This window comes from Ursus maritimus, unplaced genomic scaffold (assembly GCF_017311325.1).
Source record: "Ursus maritimus isolate PB19 unplaced genomic scaffold, ASM1731132v1 scaffold_21, whole genome shotgun sequence".
NCBI classification, from domain to species: Eukaryota; Metazoa; Chordata; class Mammalia; order Carnivora; family Ursidae; genus Ursus; species Ursus maritimus.
In genome coordinates this window covers 49343506-49361145 of record NW_024424564.1, presented here as the reverse complement: position 1 = coordinate 49361145, position 17640 = coordinate 49343506, and the positions used below count along the sequence as shown (strand labels likewise).

Here is a 17640-nt window from a genome sequence, read left to right as displayed (position 1 = left end):
GTGCAATCGAGGAGAAAGGATTCGCAATTCCTCATTTCTCAACAACAAAACATTCAAAGCAAAATTGCATAAAAAGCCCTTACACACAAATGCACTGGCATTTCAAAAATTAAACTGCATGGAAGCAACAATAAAGGCGATTTCCATAGCACCACTCAAGAGCTCTAATTCCAGAACACACATCGATATGACATAGTGTTGCAACGAATGTATTAGGAAGCAAAGAAAATGGTTGGGCTACTGGACGTCTTCGACCAGCTCATTCAAACACCTTTAAAATTAATCAAAAAGCAGAGAACTAAGAAGAGAGAAAAAGGAAGAAAATATGGAAGAAAAAAGGTGTACCGAGCAGAAAAGATTAAGGGGGATGTGGAAGGCCAGGGCTCCCGGGACTAACCTGTGCCATCGCTGGCCGACGCCGAGAGGGCCGGAGATGAGAGTTTAGGCCGCTTGGCTGAAGGCGGCCCCGGTTCCACCACATTCTCGGCCATTTTTAATTCTTTCGGAGATACAGGCGAGGAAAACGAGAATCCTCGGGAAATCTCTTCTTCGGCCAGGGCTCCCCGCCCCGCTCCCTGGGGTGGGCTTGGGGGGCTCCTCCGGCCCCCGAGGGGGGTGGGGGAAGTTCCTTTTTCTTTTCGCTGGGTCGCGGTGGCTGAAGAGGGATGCGGACTCGATAGAAAAGGTAGGGGCAAGTGCGAGGGGCCGGGCCTGGGCCCAGGCCCGGAGGAGGGCACAGGAGCACAAATCCGCCGAGCGCGTCCGCTGCGGCGAATTCCCGAGAACTCGCGGCTCTAGAGGCGCAGTCCCCGGCCCGCCACGGCCGGCCCCTGCCCAGCCGAGGTCTCTCGGAGCTCCGCCGCCGCCATCAGCCTCTTCCTCCTCGGCGCTGTCCTCCTCCTTCTCATCGCCACAAGGAGGCGGGGGCGAAAAGGGGGGAGAGGAGGAGGCGACGAGAGACACTCACCTCCTCCCGGTGCCCCCTCCCGGACCTGCGCCCCCACCCTCCGAGCCCTCCTCCTGCCGCCGCGCTCCGCGCCGCCGCCGCACCGGCCCCTAATGGCCGCAGAGAGCTCGCCCGAGCCCAGAGCCAGGCTGGCGCCGCCGCCTCACATCGCGCGGCGGGCGGCGGAGGCGCGGCGAGGACGCCCGGCGCGGAGCTCGCCGGTCCAGAGGGCCGAGGGGGCCGGGCCGAGCAGCGCCGCCCGCCCGCGCCGACGCCGAGCCCACCGAGGAGGCCCCGCTCCGGCGGGCGGCGCAGGCGGCCTCTCCTCGCGCCGCGCTCTCCTCCTTCGCCCTCCTCTCCCGCGGCACAGAAATAAATACGGCCGCCGCTACGGCCCCCACCCCCGGCGGCCAGGTGCCGGGAGCGCCCGCCCCCCGGGGCTCCGCTCGGGGCCGCCCTCGGCGGCGGGCGAAGGCGCCGCGGGGCGCGGGGTTATGTAATGGTCCCCCCTAGGCGTCGACGCCGGCCCGGCTGCCGGGCCGCGGTGGGGGTGTGTGCGGACGGGAGGGGGCTGGGGTCGCCTCAGCCCGTGCGCCCCGGGCCCCCTGCCACTGTCTCGGCCCCTGCCGCCTCTCTTCGGCCCGGCTCGCCTCCGCACTCTGGCTCCCGCAGTTCGCACTCAGCCCGGCGTCCCGCTTGCCCACTCTCGCCCGCTCCCTCTCGCCCTCTCTCCCCCCCAGCCTAGCACACAAACAAGATGGCGGCTGTTGTTTCTTCCCTCTGCCGAATCCTCCTTACAGGCTAGCGGTAGCAGCGGCGGCCGGAAATGAGCCAAGGGGGGGTGAAAAAAAGGGGAGGGGTTGGGCCTCCGGAGGGAGGTGGCAAGGGGGCGGGGCCTGGGCCCGAGCCGCTCACACAATGGGGGAAGAGGACCCGGGGGCGGGGCCAGTTCCAATCACGGGATCCGCCCAAGGGCCCAACGCGGTTGGCGCTTCCGCAAACTCCCCCGGCGTCACCCGGTGGCTCCTTTTAAAGGGGAGGACTTGACGGCGGGGGGAGGGTTCGGGGGCCGACTCGGGATCTATTTTCAGTCGGTGGACACTTGCGGGGGAAGGTCCCTGGGTTGGGTCTCTGCGTAGGGGACCGGTGGGAACCGGGGCTGACGGAGCCCAGGAGCTGCGCTGGGGAAGGCGCCAGGTCACCGCGCAGGTGGCCGAATAGGAGCGCGGGGGGATGACCCTGCGTCCCGGGCCCTTGGGCGGCCAGTCTTCCGAACCCCAGTTGAATCAACGAGACAGGGGGTACCCCGTCGTTGGCCAGTGTTGTGGCCAGAGACCCAGAGCGTCCTCTCTCCTCCATCTCTTTCCCAGAGAGAACGGTTCACATCCCAAAATCAGACTGATTATGAGTTGTTTCCCTTTTCTCTGAATCTTAGGATCTGTTTTACAATAAGCATATATTATTTCGATAATCAGGAAACAAAAATCACAGCGGTGGGAAGACGCTGTAGGACCAGACCTAAATTCGTTTCTGCCCTACCACGTGTCCACTAGCCCCTACCAGGTACCTCTCTCACCAAAGGAGACTTGAATTATTTTTCTGAATACATCTGAGACCTGAGGACATTTTATGGTACTTCTTTTCACCCACCCCCCGTAGGCTAGCTCAATAAAAGACCACGTTTAGGTAGTGCGTTAAAGATAATGTAGTTACGGAAAAGGGCAAAAACGTAATATGCTAAAGATAATCTAAGCATGGACAAAAGCAAAAATGTTAACTACGGAGAAAAATTCTTGAATATAAATAAAGTGTGTGCAAAACACAGTTTTGTAGAGGAGGGCCTCTCCAGCATGCTTTCACATTCCTACACATTACGGGATTCCGCTGTGTTTGGCCTTGGGTAAATTGGTACTTGAGGAGGTGGCAAGGTTGTTAGTGTTCCCCGAGGAAACCCCCAAACCAGTATCTATGGAGATCGTTGAAAGCTTTTTCACATATTTCAGAGCTCATGCTCCTTAGTTGGTGTTTGCTTATTGTTGAATTTACTTTGGTGGTGGTGGTTGTTTGCTCTTTAAAGCGAATGGTGAGGAGAATAAGAAGCTAGCCGTGAAGATGTTAATGGAGCAACTCAGGTTACCAACAAGGATGAGTTCTGTCCTGTGATGTTCAGGCCCAATTCACCCCAACTACAGTAGAAAGCAGGTAAATTGAAAGGGTACTTTAAGAAAGTTGTTTCGGATGGATTCAGCATGTAGGACTAAGGTCAAAATGGGCCTTCAGGAATGATTCAGTTGTTTCTAATAGTTTATACCCACTTCGCAGTAAAGAGGACATAGGAAAGAAATGTGGACAACACCTGGAAACCTGACTGGTAGTTTCCTTCTGGAAGGTTGCTCACCCAACTTTTTGAAGAGTTTCTGACCTTTGGGGAAAAATTTGCCTCCTTTTGCAGAGGATCCAACCTGAGCCTAAGCACCATTCAAACATAACTGGCCTGCCTGGCCAAAAATACCTTAGGACTGGGTAAAGGAAGCCTGCCCAAGAAGATCTGAGGACCATCTCATGAGAAAATTCTGCAAAAAGGAGAATCAGGAGCCATGGACCTGCCCAGAAGGGAAGGCTCCACAGTCAACTGGGAGTTCTCGTGCCTCCTGCTCCTTCGCGGGATTTGTGCCTGGGGGTCTTTACCCAGGACCTTGAAGTCAGCCACGTTGAACATGGCTGGAGAAATAAGGGTCACACAAATGCAGTCAAAGTGAGACTTCAGATAGTTTCAGAAAAGCAGAATGGAATCATCAGCCTGGATTATATCTAGCCTAATCAAATGAAAATTTGTGCCAACTGTACAGTGGTATGCGTAGATTGAGAGTGTTCATGAGGAAGGAATTGTCTGTCAGTCACTAGCTGGGAGGTGGGAGGGGGACAGGAGAGGGAGACACAGGAGAGAGCAGAGACTGGCAAGTAAGAACATGGGCACTGAAGGCTACCAGGCCTGGGCTTAAATACCAGCTGTGTGACTTGGGCAGGCTCCTAACCTGTAAAATGGATTTCTTGATTAGACCTACTTTACTGTGAAGATTAAACATGATAATTTATGAATAATACTTATCACAGTGTTTGACACATAGTAAGCACTCAATACACGTTAGCTGTTTCTAGTCATTTATTCTAAAATTAAGTTAAAAAGGGCTATTCTAGGCGTGACCCAACAAAGTTTGTCTCAAGCACTTGTCATCAACGGAAGAATGGCTCATGAACTTGGGTTCCTCCCGCAAATACAAATGGGGACGGGGCTGTGAAAGTGGCTGCATATCCATTCCGAGGAATTATTGATTTATATACTCTTCTAAAATGTTGTCGGTGTTTGCCAGAACACATTTTTATTTATATCATACATTTAATAAAATCTGTTCTTGAAAAAAATTTTAGTAGCCACTATTGGCAAGGATGTGGAGAATTGGTATCTACATACAATGTTAATGGGAAAAGAGCATGGAACAAATGTTTAGGTTCATCCTATTACACTTATAGATTTTGAAAATCCCAGTATCTCCAGGATGTGTTCTGCAAGTGCAGAGAGATGGATATGAGAATGTTTCTTTCAGCATTATAATAGCTCCCCTCTCCACTCCCAAAGGTAACAAACCAACAGCCCATCTCTAGGTGAATGTTAAAAACAGTAACAACGGGGCACCTGGGTGGCACAGTGGTTAAGCGTCTGCCTTCGGCTCAGGGTGTGATCCCGGCGATCTGGGATCGAGCCCCACATCAGGCTCCTCCGCTGTGAGCCTGCTTCTTCCTCTCCCACTCCCCCTGCTTGTGTTCCCTCTCTCGCTGGCTGTCTCTATCTCTGTCGAATGAATAAAAAATAAAAAATTAAAAAAAACAGTAACAACAACAACCAACTATGGATATGATTCCACTTATATAAATTTATGAAAGTACTCTGAGAAGAATAGGAAGTTACTGTTTAATGGGTACAGAGTTTCAGTTTGGTGAGATTAAAAAATTCTGGAGCTGGGTGGTGGTGATGGTTGCATAGCTGTGTGAATGTACCGAATGCCATTAAACTGTGCACTTAAAAATGGTTAAGATGCAGGGCACCTGCGTGGCTCAGTTGATTAAGTGTCTTGCTCTTCGTTTTGGCTCAGGTCATGATCTCGGCATCATGAGATGGAGTCTGGAGTCAGGCTCCAGGCTCAGCTTGGAGTCTGCCTGGGATTCTCTCTCCCTCTCCCTCGGCTCTGCACCCCATGCGCACATGCACTCTCTCTCTCTCTCAAATAAATAAAATCTTTTTTTTTTTAGGTTAAGATGGTAAAGTTTGTGTTATGTATATTTGATCACAATTTATACAAAAAAATTTTAATGGTTAAAATGGTAAATTTTATGTTACGTATTTTTTACCACAAAAAAACCAAACCAAACCAAAACAAATTAAAAAAAAAAAAAAGCAATGAAACGACCTTACCATGGTGAGATATAATGCAGTCATTTAAAAAGGAGTGGGTAGATATGTACTACCATAGAAAGATATTCATGTATTGATAAAGACAAAAAGAAAATTAAAGAACAGCAGGTATAGAATGGCTCTATTTTTAAAAATGTAATTAATAACACTAATGGGTTAGGAGCTGCGAAAATATGTACCAAACTGTCAATGGCGTTGAAGTAAGGGAAGTGTTATGAGGAGCTTTCATTCTACATTATAAAGTTTGTGGTATGTGAAATCGGAACTAAAAGGCATTTTTTAAAAAAGCCTAAATGATTCGTCTTTGCTGTTAGGATAAAGCTTCATGTACAAGAAATGGCCCTTGTCTACCTGTCTCATTTCTCTCAAATTCCCTCCTTGCAACAAAGTGGAATCATTTCTGTGCTGCTTGTGATGTGTTTTCTCTGTCCCTGGGACATTCGCCCGTATTCCTTCTGTCTGAAACACTCACCACCCCCACCCCTTTTATCCCCCTAATTCCCAATCACCTTTCAGGTCTCAACTTACATATCGCTTTTCCTGTAAAAGCCTTCCTGGTCCCTCCCAAATTCTGGTTGCTGACTTCTCCCCTGCTGTCCCATGGCAAGCATCCTATACTTCCGAATCGCCTGCATTCTGCACTGTGTTACAGTCCTTGTTGGCCTTTTCGGGTGACCATGTTGTCCATCTCTCTCTCTTTCCTGGCTCCTAACTCAGGACCTGAAGCATGGTAGGAACTCAACTCAAACTTCTTGAGCAAACGAATAGATACCACTGATTTGTCAATCTGGTCTGAGTGAGTGGGTCTCCTTGCCCATCCTTTATTCACCTGCAGCAACGAGGACACAGTCTATCTGGCCCTGAAAAGGACAGTCTATATTACCTGTCTACCGGGTACCAGCCAATCTTCCTCTCTCCTGGAATCATGAATATCTTGACCCAGATTCTTTATAACAGAAGGAGAATAAGTGTTTGTATTCATTAATGATCTGGGAAACCGAGGCTCTAAATCAAATAAAATGTCCTTCATGAGACCCCAAACTGAGGCAAAGGGAGGGATTGAACTCAGGTTTTCCAACAGCACATACAGGCCTCTCACCACTGAACCCTGGGCAGGAAGCAGGTCTCATGCTTTCTCATGCCGCTGGTAACTGGTACAGGAACTGCTGCAGGATTCATAGCCAATGAGTGTCTGTTGAAGGAAGGAAGGAAGGAAGGAAGGAAGGAAGGAAGGAAGGAAGGAAGGAAGGAAGGAAGAAGGGAGTTCTATATGTAAACACATACTCAAACACACACATTCACAAAGTTTTGTTTTTTTTTTTTTAAGTAGGCTCCATGCCCAATGTGGAGCCCAATGTGGGGCTTGAACTCATGACCCTGGGATGTGGACCTGAGCTGAGATCAAGATGTGGGACACTTAACCAACTGAGCCACCCAGATGTCTGCCCCACCATAAAATCTTTTCTATAAAATTAGAACACAGAGTGCCAAAGCCACAAAAGCAGCCACAGAATTTGTAACTTTCCATGTTGATAGGCCTGGTGCCCCACCATAAGGACTGAAGTGGACTAACAGAGCCTAACTACTAGCAAGCAAGAACTTGCAATCTTGACACCCTGAACCAGCCTTTCCTGAGCATCTTCTCTGTGCCCAGCACTTTGTTGGGGACTGTGGATTCCAAGATGGAGAAGACACTATGTCCATCCTCTGGGCACACCATCTAGTTGGAGAGAAACCTATAGTGATAAATAGTTACCAGACAGAGTGATGGAGCCTCTCTCAAGGCAAACAAGGATGGATAATTCATGAGCAAAACACTTGTCACATTGGTGCCTGGGTGCTGCTCACCAAGGCTGGAGCATATGCTAATGAGAGGGCCCAGGCAGCAGAGGATGCTGAAAGAGAGGTCTGGCCAGGCCACAAAGGACCATGTGTGCCATACTGGGAAGTTTGGACTGAGACCTGCTTTTTATTTGGAACCTGTGGCCATTTGATCTACGAATTAGAATGTATAGCAATTCAGTGGAATATTAAAATACATTAGCAGTATTATAAATAAAAATCTGATTGACTTCAAAATAAAATCATGACCTAAAATTTCGTCCTTTATATTCTAAAAGGGTTCTTCAAAGGATGGCAAAAAAGACAGACATGCAAATCAGATGTTTTCAGTGCCTTGTACCCCTAAGCTGATGGTAACCATCGCCACAATGTGTGGGCCTATCAGACTGTGACTCTACCTAAAGGATCTCAAAATAGCTCTGCTCTGCTCTCTGCGGCAGGCAAGCGTCTGCTCTATTCGGCAGTAGCTCATTCTTTACTATTGTTGCTATGTGACAAACTATTGGCTCTCACTGTTAATCTAAGCCTGCCAGAGAAAGGAGGGCGGGCAGAGGGCTTTGGGAGAAGCATCTTTCCTAGAATCGAATGTAACAAATGTGTCCTGAGAATTTCCTAAGTATTCCTGTGGTACCTGGTCCTGAAGATACAGATATCCAGTTCAGATCACTGAACATTTATTGAATAGCTCCTATATGGAGGCACTGTGCTGGGTTCCAGCAATGCAAAAATAAGCAAAATTCACATGATTTCTGCCCTCAGTTTCTCACTGTCTAGTGGTAGAGATAGTCTCATAAGCAGGAAACTATAATCTAATATACAAGATGCAGTGATAGAGTCTTGGGTGCTATATGAACACTCAGAGGGGATGCTTTAGATGTGTTCAGCTTTGGACATGGTAATGTGCTTGTGGGACACCCATACGGACATCTCCCATGGACTGATGAACATACAGGTCTATAGGGAAATCAGACTCAATCATTGCCCTGGAGGGTGTTGCTGTTGAGTGAAAGAGACAGAAATGTAAATACACAGATCAATTGCAATACTCACAATTACAATTCACACAAAGATGATGGTACAACTACCTTGGCCTGGAAGTTTTGATGTCCCTTTAGGAGACAGCCTAGGAGCTGAGTCTTGAATGACCCAGAGTGCCTATCCTGGTACACCAAACCAAACCAAACCAAACCAAACCAAACAAGCGAACAAAAACAAAAAGTCTGACATGGAATAACTGAACAACTCTTTGGCTCTGTAGTCCAGGCATAGGTAAGGGGAGGCACAGCAAACACATAAAGCCCAGACGTTGGGCTATGGGCACTGGTGAGCTAGTGATGTGGCTTACTGGGGAGCTAAATGTGTGGGATCACTTGGTGACAAGAGATGCCCTGCGGTGTTGAGGTCATTACAGGCATACAAAGCAAACCCAGTGTTCCACACACTGCCAACCTGAAAAACATCTCCTTCCACGGGACTTCAGGTGCATCTCCATGAGACACAGGTGGAATATCTGCCTTGTCCTCCCATCTGTAGCCTCATTGCAGGTTTATTCTTTGCACTTTGCACTTTGACTCATCTTGGCATATGTCAAAGTCAGAACAATTTCGGGATTGTGAGTTCGAGCCCCACACTGGGTGTAGAGATTATTTAAATCAATAAATAAAAAGATAAAAAGAATCGGCACTTTGGCAAACAAAGGGTTAATTCATTTAACCCACAGAGCTCTTGCATAGGAAAAAAGAAAAAGAAAAGAAACTGGACGAAAAACCTCACAAAACAATAAACAGTGGCGGCTGACAAACCCTAAGGTGACTCCCCCAAATTCCCACCTCCTAATGTTCATGCCTCTGTGTTAATCCCCTCCTCTGATGTGTGGGCAGAATCTGTGACTTGCTTCTAATCAATAGAAGTGGCAACGGTGATAAGATATCACTCCCAGATCATGTTGTGTGATATAAGACTGTATCAAGACTTAGCCCAATCAGATCAAGAGATTCTCCTTGCTGGCTTGATGGATTAAGCAGCCATGTGGAGGAATCCAGCTGGCAGGAAACTGTGCATGGTCTCTAGGAACTATAGGCCAATGGCCAGCAGCAACAAAGCTGGGACGTTCAGTCATACTGCTACGAGGAAATGGATTCTGCCAACCATCTGAATGAGCTTGGAAGCAGATTCTTCCCCACTCAAGCCTCCAGATGAAACGCAGCCCAGTCAACACCTTGACTGCAGCCCTGGGAGAACCTGAGCTGGAGACCCAGCTAAGCAATGCCTGGACTCCTGACCTGTATCAACTGTGAAATAATAAATGTCTGTATTGTTTAAGCCACGAAATTTGTGGTAACTTGTTATGTAGCAACAGAAAAATAATACAAACGGGACTTTTTCAAAAACGCAAATGTATTTTTAAGTAGGTAATATATCAGCATGGTTTAACACCTTAAAGGTGTTACAAGCTGTATTTGGGGGCACCTGGCTGGCTCAGTCAGTGGAGCATGAGACTCTTGATCTTAGTGTCGTGAGTTTAAGCCCAGTGTTGGGTGTAGAGATTACTTACAGTAAATTAATAAAATGTTTAAAAAAGAAAAGGTATATTTCTCCTTCTGCTCTTGTCTGCTAGTCATTTAGTGCCCCACTCCAGTGACGATCTTTGTCACCAATTGCTTGCATATGCTTCCAGAGCAAAGCAGTGCATATTTGAGCAAAGAAATTTATATTTCTTTATATGTTTAACTTTTTTCTTTTCATTTAAATGGTATACAAATGCTCTTCTGAACTTTTACATTATTTTTAAAAAATTGTGACAGACAAGGGCACCTGGATGGCTTAGTCGATTAAATGTCTGCCTCTTGATCTCAGCTCAGGTCTTGATCTCAGGGTCGTGAGTTCAAGCCCAGCTCCACACTGGGCATGGAGCCTACTGAAAAAATAAAAATTAAAAAAGAAACTATTCTCGGGGCGCCTGGGTGGCACAGTGGTTAAGCGTCTGCCTTCGGCTCAGGGCGTGATCCCGGCGATCTGGGATCGAGCCCCACATCAGGCTCTTCTGCTATGAGCCTGCTTCTTCCTCTCCCACTCCCCCTGCTTGTGTTCCCTCTCTCGCTGGCTGTCTCTATCTCTGTCGAATAAATAAATAAAATCTTAAAAAAAAAAAAAAAGAGCAAAAGATTGAAAACAGCTTCAATCCCCAGTGGCTGAGGACTGCTTAAGTAATTTATGATACAAATTTACAAGGGAACACTAATGCAGATTTTTTTTTAAGTTTTATATAGGCTGAAAAGGAATATCTTCCAAGATACATTGTTTTGTTTTGTTTTTAAATATTTTATTTATTTGTCAGAGAGAGAGAGCACAAGCAGGGGAAGAGGCAGGCAGAGGGAGAAGCAGGCTCCTTGCCAAGCAGGGAGCCCGATGTGTGACTCAATCCCAGGACCCTGAGATCATGACCTGAGCCAAAGGCAGACGCTTAACTGACTGAGCCACACAGGAGTCCCCCAAGATATATTGTTAAGAGATGTAATAGGCAAGTGTCCCATACTGTGTATAATATGCTACCACACTCATGGTGAATATGCATATATACTTGTATTTGTTTAGAATATCTTGGAAGGATCCTCAAGAAAATAGGTATAGTGGTTGTTTGGGAAATCAGGATGGAGGGAGACATTTTTTATCATACGTTCCTTTGCACCTTTTGGATTTTCTACTAGTTGCATGTATTACCTATTTTTTAAAGATTTTATTATTTATTTGAGAGAGAGATAGCGAGAGAGAGAGAGAGAGAGAGAGAGAGAGAGCATAAGCAATGGGGAGAGGAAGTAGGCTCCCCACTGAGCAGGGAGCCCGACGTGGGGCTCGATCCTAGAACCCTGGGATCATGACCTGAGCCAAAGGCAGACGCTTAACCAACTGAGCCACCCAGGCCCCCCACATGTATTATGTATTAAAAGTGAATTAAATAATTTTAAAATGTATTGCGTTTCTATTATGGGGCAGACCTGTGCTAATTCCTAGAGATATGGTGGTGAACAAAATAGAGATTTTTTCCTCGTGGAGCTCCCAGTCCAGTGACAGGAGACAGTCACTGAAGCCATCGTTGTGGTGACATGTGATGAGAGCTAGAAGAGGGGACACTGAGCCACTTTGGAGGAAAGGGACACGTAGCAGGGACATCCATCAGAGTTTTGGAGGAGAGCAGGCAGCGTGGGGAGCAGAAAGAAGAGGGAGCCAGCCCGTAGAGGTGGCTGGCAGAGAGCAGAGGCCCCGGCAGGGAAACAGCATTTGTGGAGGGAGAGTAGAGCTCTGTCCATTTGAGGAACTGAAAGAACTTCAGCTCAGCCGGAAGTTGACATGAGCTGAGTTGGTTTTCAGAAAAAGCCACACTAGAACTACGGAGAAAGGATTGAAAGAGGGCAAGAGTGGAGTCAAGAAGACTGGTTAGGGAGCTTCGGCCGTCATTAGACAATAGAGGACTAGAGGCTGGATTAGGAGGGTGGCAGTGGGGACAGAAAGGGTGGGACAGAGTCAAGAGACACTGAGAATGTAGAATCTACAGACTTAGTGGTTGGATGATGGGTGAAGGAGGGAGAGGATCGTTACCATAGTAAAGACTAATATTTGGTAGGTATTTACTATGTGGTAGTGCCCGCCCAGCACTTGGTGTGATTCTACCGTTCAGTAACGTGGGGAGGTAGGTACTGCTATGATGAGAGTCTGAGATTTAAAGTCTGAGACGGTGCAGGAACTTGCTTGAGGACACATAGGTATTATGTGGCACAGCCACTATTAGAAGCCATTTATCTGGCTGCCACATTCATGCTCTTAAACCATCTCTCTCTCTCTCTCTCTTTTTAAGTTTTATTTTATTTATTTTTGAGAGAGTGAGAAAGAAAGTGGGAGGAGGGACAGAGGGAGAGGGAAAGAATCCCAAGCCGACTCCCGGCTGAGGGCGGAGCCCCACAAGGGGATTGATCTCACAATCCTGAGATTATGACCTGAGCCGAAACCAAGAGTTGGATGCTGAACTGACTGAGACACCCAGGTGCCCCTCTTCACCCGTCTCTTAAAGGTCTGGGCAACTGAGCTGCCAGGTTTGGGCAACTCAGTGGTGGACGATGCTATTTATTGAGAGAAAACACAAGAGAGGAAGAAGGTTCAAGGAGGAAAACGGGCATCTGACTTCTCTAGTTTAAGGTCCCTGCAAGACACCGGAGTAGGTAAGCAAAATAGGCCATTTTATATCTAAAAGTAGAGAAAGTTCTGGGCTGGAATTTGGGCCTCATCAGTACACAAATAGTGCCCGAGGTCAAAGGAGTGGATGAAACTAGACCATGACAAAGTAAGAATAAAGAGGAGCCAGTAGAGGTTTTTTCCAGCAGGGAAGTCACATGATCAAATCTTGTTTATAGGAAGATAAGTCCGGCAGTGGTGTAGAAGATTGAGTAGGGAATCTTGGTAGCAGCAGAAGAATCTTGGAGAAATAGGTAGCAGAAAACCCAACACTTGCATTCATTCTTTCCTTTAGTTATCTTCTAAGCATCGCCAGACACTTTGTGTGAGGTACCACCAAGCCCAGGGAACACAGAGACAAACCAGACCCTGTCCTTGGCCTCATGGAACTTCGGGAGCCAGGAAAGAGTGAGATTAGTGAGCCTTATGAGAAGGGTAGAGGGGCACAGGGCACTGTGGAAACACAGAGGAGGGAAAGGAGACTTAAATCCACTTTGGGCAGGAGGTTCCGCAGGAGAAGATGTGACTGGAGGTAAGCCTTGATGAACAACTGAGTGTCCCCTCGATAAGTAACAGGCAGAGCATAGCAGGCAGAGCCAGCAGGGTGGGTAAAGGTACTGCTACCTTAAAATCACGACTTCAATAACTGCAAAGGGGTTCAGTGGGTAGATGCAAGGGGAAGGAGGCTGGATAAGGCTGGTGATCCTGATAAGCTCCTGAAAAGCTGGGTTCTTAACCAAGGAGTTTGAATTTTATCTTGAAAATAGTGGTGAGATATTGGGGGTAAGCAGGGAAATTGTGTGATCAGATTTGCCCTTTAGAAAGATCCCTGTGACCACAAAGTGGAGAATGGGCAGGAGGAGGCCAGAAGACAAGCAAAGAGGATAGCTGGGAGGATGTTGCAGTGAGAGTCAGGAAAGATTGGTTGCAGTGATCCAGGTGGAAATATTAAGGACCTGAACTCAGGTGTTACCACTCAGCTCTCTCTAAGTTCTGCTGCATAACAAACAGCTTTAAAATCTCATGGCATATAGCAATCTATACTTAACTTTTTGCTCACATGATAAGGTTGCAGGTTGGCTATCTCTCTGCTAGACTCAGCTACCCATACCTTTTCATTTTGGAATTGAAGAAATTGAAGGAACAGCCATTATCTGGGACCTTTTTAGGTGAAGGACCAGAGCAAAAGTACCCCAGTCAACCCCACAATTGCATTTAAAACTGGTTGAGTGCAACAAAGTTCCCATATGCTCCCATTGGCCAGAGCATATCATGTGGCAAAATCCAAAGTCAATAGGCCAGGGAAACGTGTTAAGGGTTGAAGGAAATGAATGCTTGTGAGCATATAGGAATAGTTTCTAGCAACCAGTTGTTGAGGACAGAAAGGAAAAATAGATTTGATTTGGAATTCAGTGGGATTTGATGGGTGCACCAAGGATCACCTCAGGTGGTTAAATTGAAGGTAGTACCACTCAACAAGAAGAAGGATAGGGAAGAGGAACCTTGTAGTAGACGATGCCCAGCATCACATCTGCCTTCTTGTGATCATGGTACCCTGGTTTTGCTTTTAGGGAACCATTCTTTCTCCACTCTCAACCATTATGCTTTGGGTGAAACTTCTACCCTTTACCAAGGGTGCGTGTGACCTCATCCTAAGCCAATGAGAACATACTGTACTCTCAAACACACGGATTCATTCGAGTGGAGGTTCATGACACACACATGGCCATTCACAGCCAGTAAGGTTCAATTTTAGGTCTTTAATTTGTGGATTTGAATGAGAAAGGCCAGCAGGAAGAGAATGGAATGTAGGAATCTAGGAATTGAGTCAGCGCAGAGGAAGCAGAGCAGGGAGGAGGTAGAAGAATGGCTTCTGGTGATATCACCTGAACTTTGACCAAGCCATATGTGCAACAACCTCAGGGAAATATTAATTCTAAGCATCAGAGACCTGGAGGAAAAAGCTAGAGAAAAAGCAGTTCATGGAGGTCAGAATAGTCCAAGCAAGAAATAATGAATAAATCAGTGGCTTTGGAAATGGATAGAAACACTGAATGAGAAGCATATCTGAAGACCATGGAATTTGTTGGCTCACGGCATTTGGGGGGTAATGGAGAGAAAGGTGAAGATGATGACGTGCTAGTATATAGTGAGGAATATTTGGGGAGATGGTGAAAGCACTAAGGTCAAGAGTACATGGGGGCATAATTGAGGGTCAAAGAACAACTTCCACTTTGGACATGTGAAACTTGAAGTGCCTATTGCAGATAGAAATACTGACATGGAGCATGATAAATAGGTTGAGAACGGGGATGTAGGCATGGAAAATGTCAACATATAGTTAAGAGTTGCAGCTACAGGGTAAAGGAGCACTCCCAGAGAGCGCTGATAAAGACGGAATGGAAGAGGGTCATGGACCTTGGAGAAGCACACCCATTTAAGGAGCAGGCCATGAATGCAGAGTGATGGAAAGATGGGGAGGCATGGTTATAGAGAAGGGAAGGGTGAAGGGCTGCAGAAGCCAAGGAATTAGGGAGTCCCCAGCAGTAGGGGGTTTTCATAACACTTCCCTCTCCCATGCACTGTACATCCAAGTCATTGGCAAAGGTGATCAATCCTATTTTAAAAACGTGTCTCAGATCCGTCCACTTATCGTCATCCCCATTACCAGCATGTGATCTAAGCCACTATTTCTCCTACATTACAAGACTTCACTGGTTTCCCTGCTTCTACTCTTGCTCCATTTCAAATTCATTCTCCACACAAAAGCCAGAGTGATCTTCTAGAAATCTAATTTGAATTATGTCATTCTACAGCTCAAAGCCCTCTGAAGGGCTCCTGCTGCTCTTAGAATGAAGCCCATAGGTGACAAGGAACCACTGGAGGGCTTTAAGTAGGGGAGTGACACAATCAAATTTGAGAATTTGGAAAGCATTTTGGAAAGTCACTCTAATAGCTGGGTGGAGGGTAGAGAGAAGAGGAGCAGAGAGTGCAGTGAGGAAGCTGTTGCATGGTGACAGAAAATGAGAGGGGATGTGTTTGAGGAGTATTTAGGCAATTGAATGTATAAGGTTGGTGGTTGAGTGGCTGGTTACATGTGTGGTTGAGGTTTCCAGATAGGGGACACTAGTGCCATAACCAGTTAAAAGGAAGCAGGGAGATGAGGCAGTGATGCAACAGGCAGCTGTAGAGGGTGGATACAAACTGGTATGACTTAAAATTCGAGGTCACCCCTCCCTGAGCCTTCAACAATGCTGAGAACATTCCCGAGCATCTCTGGTCAGCTCTCTTGCCCACTCTGCACAGGATGATCGCTAACCTTCTTTTGCTGAACTGTGCACTCCCCTTGCCTTCCTCTTTCACTCTCAGTAGATGGCCTCACTTCCTACCTTACAAAGCAAAGATAAAGCTTCCAAAGACAACTGGTTCACATCCCTGCTACCAAATCCCCATACCTGTACGCCTCTGGTGCCTATCCCTTCTTCCAGTTTCAGTAGTATGGCAGAGTGAACCAAACCCTCTTGAGATTAGAGGAGAAATTTGAGAATCAGAGAAGATCTAGTTCAGAATGGGACCATCCTTCCCTGGTAGCTTAGATGGGGGCATTTTCATGCAATCATTTTTATGAAAAAAATCCCCAGAAGGAGAGCAAATGCATCCTTGGGATCAAAAGACCAGGAAATCTTTATCATTTCTCAAGGAACAGGGCAAAATCCTATCAATAGGAGGAAATTGTATTTTTCATATGACTAGACAGTATTGAGTTGCAGGAAAAGAAATTCCGTGGTGATAAGATGAGTTTGCCCTTTGGTAACTGAGGAGCGAAACAGCTACAGCTACTACTGGTACAGAGCAATCAAACTGAAGAGGAAATGCCTAACACTTTCCCCCCTGTAAGAGTCTGGTGCTCCATCTTGCCCCCAATCACCTTGGAAAACAGTAGATGCCCAAGCAGAGGAAGGCTCCACTGACATCCAGTGGGAACGCGCCAGAAAGGAGATGGTGTGGCACTGCTCCCCTGCCAGGAGGGATGGGGAGTCTCAAGGGGCAGAGGGGGACTCAAAGTGAGAAAGGGCTTACAGAGGCGGCTCGCAGAACCAGAGAAGTGAGAGAGGGGAACAAGGGAGGATCCACAGGCCAGGAAGGGGAGGTCTTTACTCCTTCTGTCTCATTCTCTGGGTCTTCTTCCTCTGCGTTTAAGATGCTGAGATCCCCAATCTCAGTCCCTGGCCCTCTCATACCATTCTCTATACTCGGGCAGGCTGTAAGTGCCATCTCTATATAGGTTCAGCAAATGTTTGTTGGATGAGTCTGTGAATAAATGCAGGTGAAGATTTCTGGAGCAAGATGATATTAGGGGCTCAATGGTGTCCCTCCCTAAATTCATAAAGCCCTTACTCCCAGCATCTCAGAATGTAGCTATATTTAGAGACAAGATCTTTGAAGAGGTGATTAAGTTTAAAATGAGGCTGTAGGGTGGGGCTCTAATCTAATATGACTAGTGTCCTAATAAGAGAAATAGATACCACGGATTTGGGTACACAAGAAAAAAGCCCTGTGAGGACACAGAGAAGGCAAAGTGATACTGTGAAGTAAGAAATATGTATTTGGTCTTTGTCCCCAGTTCCTGGCACAGAGCTCCTAAAATCCTTGGAATTTCCTGAGTGATAGGGGTGAGAGGACCATATTTTGTTATTCATAATTGGCCCCTTTCAACCACACCTGGGTTTATTTGAATGAGGTGACTCTTGGTGCATCCCTAGCCCACAGATAGCTTCAGGATCCTCCCCTGACAAAGGATCCAACCATGTGATTGGAACTTTCAGGTCCACCCCAACCCCCACCTCTGGGGAGGAGACGGGGTTGGAGATTGAGTTAATCTCAATGGGCCAATAATTAAATCAATCATGCCTCTATAACGGAACTTCCATAAAAGTGCTAAACAATGGGGCTTGTAGAGCTTCTGGACTGGCAAACACATCAAAGTGCTGGGAGAGTAGTACACCCAGAAAGAGGGCATGAAAGTTTCAAGTCCATCCTCCCATATCCTGCCCTATGTACCTCTTCCATTTGCCTGTCCTAAGTCACAGCCTTTATAATAAACAGATAACAGGAAGTGGCCTTCCTAAGTGAGCCATTCTTGCAATTTATTGAA

At 47.0% G+C, this 17640-nt stretch overlaps 1 protein-coding gene and 1 long non-coding RNA gene across 2 annotated transcripts in view; both read right to left on the bottom strand.

Annotated features, from left to right (window-relative positions):
- The window catches only part of EP300 (E1A binding protein p300), a 78572-nt gene extending 77634 nt beyond the window's left edge, over positions 1–938 (bottom strand). The window contains exon 1 of the mRNA XM_040637591.1: positions 398–938. Within this exon, the coding sequence (XP_040493525.1) occupies positions 398–491 (94 nt within the window). The 5' untranslated portion in view covers positions 492–938. The remainder of the gene's footprint in view (positions 1–397) is intronic.
- Positions 939–6160: 5222 nt separating this feature from the next.
- LOC103674092 overlaps positions 6161–17640 on the bottom strand; it is a 46382-nt gene continuing 34902 nt past the window's right edge. Inside the window, exon 6 of the long non-coding RNA XR_571552.2 lies at positions 6161–6609. This is a non-coding gene — a long non-coding RNA (uncharacterized LOC103674092). The remainder of the gene's footprint in view (positions 6610–17640) is intronic.